Source organism: Mchenga conophoros, linkage group LG20 (genome assembly GCF_057382185.1).
Source record: "Mchenga conophoros isolate Kocher_MC1m ecotype Shallow Benthic linkage group LG20, M_conophoros_male_GT1.1, whole genome shotgun sequence".
Taxonomy (NCBI): Eukaryota; Metazoa; Chordata; class Actinopteri; order Cichliformes; family Cichlidae; genus Mchenga; species Mchenga conophoros.
In genome coordinates this window covers 2674670-2679728 of record NC_140545.1, presented here as the reverse complement: position 1 = coordinate 2679728, position 5059 = coordinate 2674670, and the positions used below count along the sequence as shown (strand labels likewise).

General features: G+C 42.9%; 1 protein-coding gene across 1 annotated transcript; it reads left to right on the top strand.

Moving 5' to 3' along the window:
* The first annotated feature begins 2524 nt into the window (after positions 1–2524).
* Positions 2525–5059, top strand: sp5l (Sp5 transcription factor-like). The gene is made up of 2 exons (XM_085259408.1): positions 2525–2880; positions 3236–5059. Exons 1-2 carry the CDS (start codon positions 2827–2829, stop codon positions 4274–4276), a joined length of 1095 nt encoding a protein of 364 aa, XP_085115534.1. The 5' UTR covers positions 2525–2826; the 3' UTR covers positions 4277–5059.

Genomic DNA, 5059 nt, shown 5'->3' with positions numbered 1-5059 from the left:
TGTCACACGAGGGCCATTGAAGCAGGCCTGTGTTGTAAAACAGGCTTTCTGACATAGCCACCAGTACAAAGACTGCCTTCCTCTGTGGCTGCCCTTTTACAGTGCAGATGGTCAAGACAGCTGGGACAATTTAGTGATCTGAGGCTTTTAAAATGCCCCCCAGGCATGATAAACAGCTTGAATACCCACTTGCATATTCCACGCAGGCAAAGATTATGTCTGAAAACAAAAACAGCACCATTTGTGTTCTGCAATGGGCAAAAAAACTGAAAAACTCCTCCAAGACTGCGAGATTTTCAAAAATACTAAACTATCACGAGCATCCCTGTAGAGTTTAAAATCTGTTTGTTTTTCTTTGACATGTTTTTGACTGGAAATAGGTGCATGAGAACATCTGCATCATCTTGCCGGGATTTTGAAGTCGCTGGTAGCCACCCAGTCAGAAGCAGCGTGCGATGTATGACGGGGCGCGCCTGATTACCAGCAATCTCACCAGCTGTTTAATGAACACAGGGACCTCTTTCTCTGGAAATTAGTTTTCCCTTGAATACTGTGGAAGCCGTATCCAGGTCTATTTAAATGAGGTAACATGGGGAAGGTAAGCACCACCACATGAGCATTGTTTTCACAGTTCAAAGTGAGGAGAGAGTACTTTGCACTTCAAAGACACTCATCTGGGAGGCAGTACAGTGGGGGTGGGGTGGCGTGGGGGAGAGGGGACAGGAAATAAGAATCAGGGTAATTAACAACTTCTGCTCTGTAATAAACCAGAGACATAGTATACCTCTGCCTCCAAGATACATTCCTATATTCATGTCCTCCTCACTCTTTTGATTCTGCTCTTTTCTTTCAGCCTTTTATTTGGAGTTAGAGAGCTTTTTTTTTTTTACCTAGCAAGGCTGCATGTGACTACATTATATTTGTTACCTCATGCACAGGTAATTAATTATCAAGAAACAAATCCACGTTGTTTTAATCTAACTACAGCATTGATTTGCATGCCGAAAAGCACTGAAAAACATTTTTTTAATCAATAAATCTTTAAGGACAGCAGCACTGGCATCTTTATCCTTTCACATTTCAAAATAAAAACTATAGGTGTGATTTAAGTCTGCATGTCACATCTTTTTTGGATGTTAAGGAGGCTACATAACCTGCGCTTTCCGTTTGGCTTTCACACCAGTAACTTAAAAAAAAGTCCCATAACCAAATGGTACAGTTAGGTGATTAAATCGCTGCCTCCCATGTATTTTTTAAAACCTGCTAATTCACTCACCGGCTAAGAGGAATGAAAGGAACTTTACACTTGTGTTTAAATGTATTTCTAAAGCAGATATATTTTTGTTCCTCATTTCAGATGGCTTCACTGTGGGGTGTGTTTATTTAAGGATCACAGCCTGTGAAACAGTGAGGAGCAGATAAGTGAGGAACAAGGAATTTACATGAGAAACAGGTTCCCGGCCTGGATTTAAACTCTTAACATTGTAATGGTGAACAGACTTACAGAATAAGATTAAGATTCAATCTGCATTTAATGGAGCAGATCTGAGGCGGCCTCTACTTGAACCTTGAAATGTGAGATGTCACACAGGGCAGCCTATTTGACATGTCACCTACTGGTGAGAACTCGGAGCCTTTGATTGAGTTTTATCAATTACGGAAAATACTGGGACTTTCTTTAAAGTTGCGAGCCTTACGTGGCCAAGAAGCGCCTGCTGTTGTGTTGAGGTACAAGTTTGTTAGGAGAAAATTAACAATCCTCTAAAATGTCCAGTCAATCTATACAAGTAAGAAAAAGGCTTATATTCATTGTGCATTGTTTCCTTAAGTGGTGCACTTTGTTTTACTGCTGCCCTGTATGATTGTTTCTGCTTCTGCTTGTTGACTTGAGATCATAGTTTGGCCACCTTTTCATTTAACACTGCATCTGTAATGGTTGCCAAAAATAAAAATCCACCCGCTTTCTATCTTTACTTGACTTCCCACAATGGAGTTAAATCAGCATGTAAATACTCCCAGAGTGAGAGAGGTTTTTTTTTTCTTTTCTACTTAGCTGGCTCCGTTTATCTTAGATCTTTTAACAGACTAAGCATTTTGTTCTTGTGCAAAATTTAGTCCTAAATGCACTCAGTGAAAGTTGCTGAAACACATAACAGCAACTTGTTTTCTTTTTTTCTCTTACTGTATAGGGTAACAGTTGCGTATGCTTTTTTTGAATTATTGAAGTGGATCTCAAACACACCATGTCAGCTCAAATAAACGCTTTTCTAAAACACAGATTTTACATGAGCCTTTTTAAAATCATTGTTAGAGTCTTTTTTTTTGTCTCAGAACAATTGAGGGAGGAGTCAGTTGTTGGGGTCAGCGTTTGGTTGAAATTGAGTGAAATTATGAGTAGCCCACCCCTTCACCTAACAAGCCCCCCTCCTTCCTCCCTCACATCTCCTCTCTATTGACGGGCTCGCCTGCATCATACTGAAGACCCCGTTGAGAGGATCTTTTCTCACTATATAGAGAAGATGCAGCTCCGGCGCCTTTGAGATGATCGCCAGGATTTACTCCGCGCCTCTCTGCCCCTAAGTTCTCTAAAGGGCAGGCACCTTCGGCTGTTTTAAAATAACCACCTGGACTGCTAGCACTCTGAAAACATTTACCTAGTGGAGTGAATGTGAATGAACTTCCCAGTGTTTGCTGCCAAAGCGTCGGAGTCATTCAAGACTGAGCATATTTTTCTTCTGCGCGACCAGCTGTGGTTTAGCGCCGGTGCGTCGGTGCCTCTCGGCGCAGTTTGTGTTGCAGGTGCTTGGAGAAGCAGCGCGAGGACAGATGGCTGCGCTGACGATACAACGGACCGACAACTTTTTGCACACATTTTTACAGGTTTGTTAGATTCTTCTTTATTTTATTTTGTTTTAAGGCGGATGCGTTTGTTTGCTCCTCCTTTTCTCTGTTGTGAGAGCGCGAGTGTTCACAACTTGTAAAATAGTATTTAGCTTCTCGGATGGTAAAATCATTTTATGACAACTGAAACTAGCAGGAAACGAGGGGAGGGAACTAAAATAGTTTGCACATATTTTTTTGATGTAAACTTTTTTTTTTAACTTCAAAGTTTAATTTTCAATTTGCATGATTGAAAAAAAATTTAATGCTTGTTTTTTTTTAAATCAATTTGTTGACCCTGAAGATCATCGAGTAGGACAGGAAACCTGATGTGTTTTTGTATATTATTACACAGGACCGGACGCCCAGCTCTTCTCCAGAGGGGGCACCCAACGCCCTCTCCTTTCTGGCCACCACCTGCAGCCAGGCCTGGCAGGTGGGGAGCACAATGGGCTCAGAGGGTTCTCAGTTCCCCTATGAGGGCACCGTCAGCTCAACATCTGGAATGTTTCAGCTCTGGAGCAATGACATGCCACCCAGCACAGCCCTCAGCACACATCAGATGACCTTCACGGTGCCCAAGATGCAGTTCCCTGGACACATGCAGTCTGGCCTGGGTCACCATCATCATCACCATCACCCCCATCATCACCACCATGAGCTGCCTCTTACCCCTCCAGCTGAACCACCATCATCCTACTCCTTTGAACTCTCCCCTGTTAAAGTGCTGTCCTCACAGCCACAGACCAACAGCCACTACTATCCTCAGCATAACAATGTGGGACAAAACTTCCCCAGCTTCCTCCCAAATTCATCAGGTAGGCATCATTTGTCCGGAGGCCATGTGGAAGAAGGGCAGCAATGGTGGAGCCTTCCCCAGACCAACGCTACCCCTTCTAACCACCCGTTCTCCCTGGGCAGACAGCTGGTTTTGGGGCATCAGCCCCAGATAGCTGCTCTTCTCCAGGGCACCTCCAAAGGTCTGCTGAGCTCCACTCGCCGCTGCCGCCGCTGCAAATGCCCCAACTGCCAGGCAAATGGCGGAGGGTTGGAGTTCGGAAAGAAGAGACTGCACATCTGCCACATCCCAGAGTGTGGCAAAGTGTACAAGAAGACCTCACACCTGAAGGCTCATTTGCGCTGGCATGCCGGGGAGAGACCCTTCATCTGTAACTGGCTCTTCTGTGGTAAAAGCTTCACCCGTTCGGATGAGCTACAGCGGCATCTCCGCACGCACACCGGGGAGAAGCGCTTTGGATGCCAGCAGTGCGGCAAGAGATTCATGAGGAGTGACCACCTCTCCAAACACGTGAAGACCCACCAGACGAGGAAGAGCCGATCTGGACAACCTTCACAGAGCACGGACCCTCTGCTCACCAACATTAAGAGAGAATAATCGCTATGGTTCTTCAATCAGAGACAAGAATGTGTGACTCACACTCACTGCCATAGGTTTGCACTAGAGGGTAAGCGTCAAGCTCCCTGAATATATTCTGTTGTCAAAGCTCTGCTTTGGACTTCAAATACTACCATAAAGTATATTTAGTGATCATTTTGAGTTAATAATTATGTGCTGTTTGGAGCCACGCACCTTTAAAGAAAACTTGAAGCCTTTCTAAGCGATATTGTGAGAGTTTGTGCTGCATTCAGTGTACCTTTCTTCAAGCCACACAAACGGATCTCGCCTAGAGTTAACTTAATTGTATCCCTTTCACATTTTCAAATTAATTTAAATTTGATCAGAGTTGGGGTTTTTTGTTATTTTTAATTTTGTGATGTAAATATTTTTTTCATGTGATGAATTTGCAAGACATGAAAAACATTTCAAAAGGCTTTCCTAATATGTTCCTAAATAAATGTATGCCTTAGTACAGCTCTGATTTCTGTTCCCTCGAGCGAATGGATGAATGCCTGTGTTACTGTTGATCGTTAGAATTTTTTTCCAAAACATATGCTAATTTGTCTACTGCAAGGTAAGAATCTTCTTTTTTTTAAAAATATAAACATGAGTGTCTCCGAGCCGCATACGTATCTGCCCTGAAGCAGTAATGTTCATTGCTGCAGATCAGCAAACATGTTACATTTTTAAGTTCTCTGTAAATTGTGTATAAATATCATGAACAGTTTTATTTGTATTATGGCAGCATGTAAATTTGAATAAACATTGTCCTTAAAACGG

What these genes read in the sequence shown, in the direction of transcription:
- sp5l (XM_085259408.1), top strand. Translation starts at nt 2,827, where the DNA reads ATGGCTGCGCTGACGATACAACGGACCGACAACTTTTTGCACACATTT. An exon ending in TTTTGCACACATTTTTACAG is followed by an intron (nt 2,881 to 3,235) that starts GTTTGTTAGATT and finishes ATTATTACACAG; the next exon opens with GACCGGACGCCCAGCTCTTC.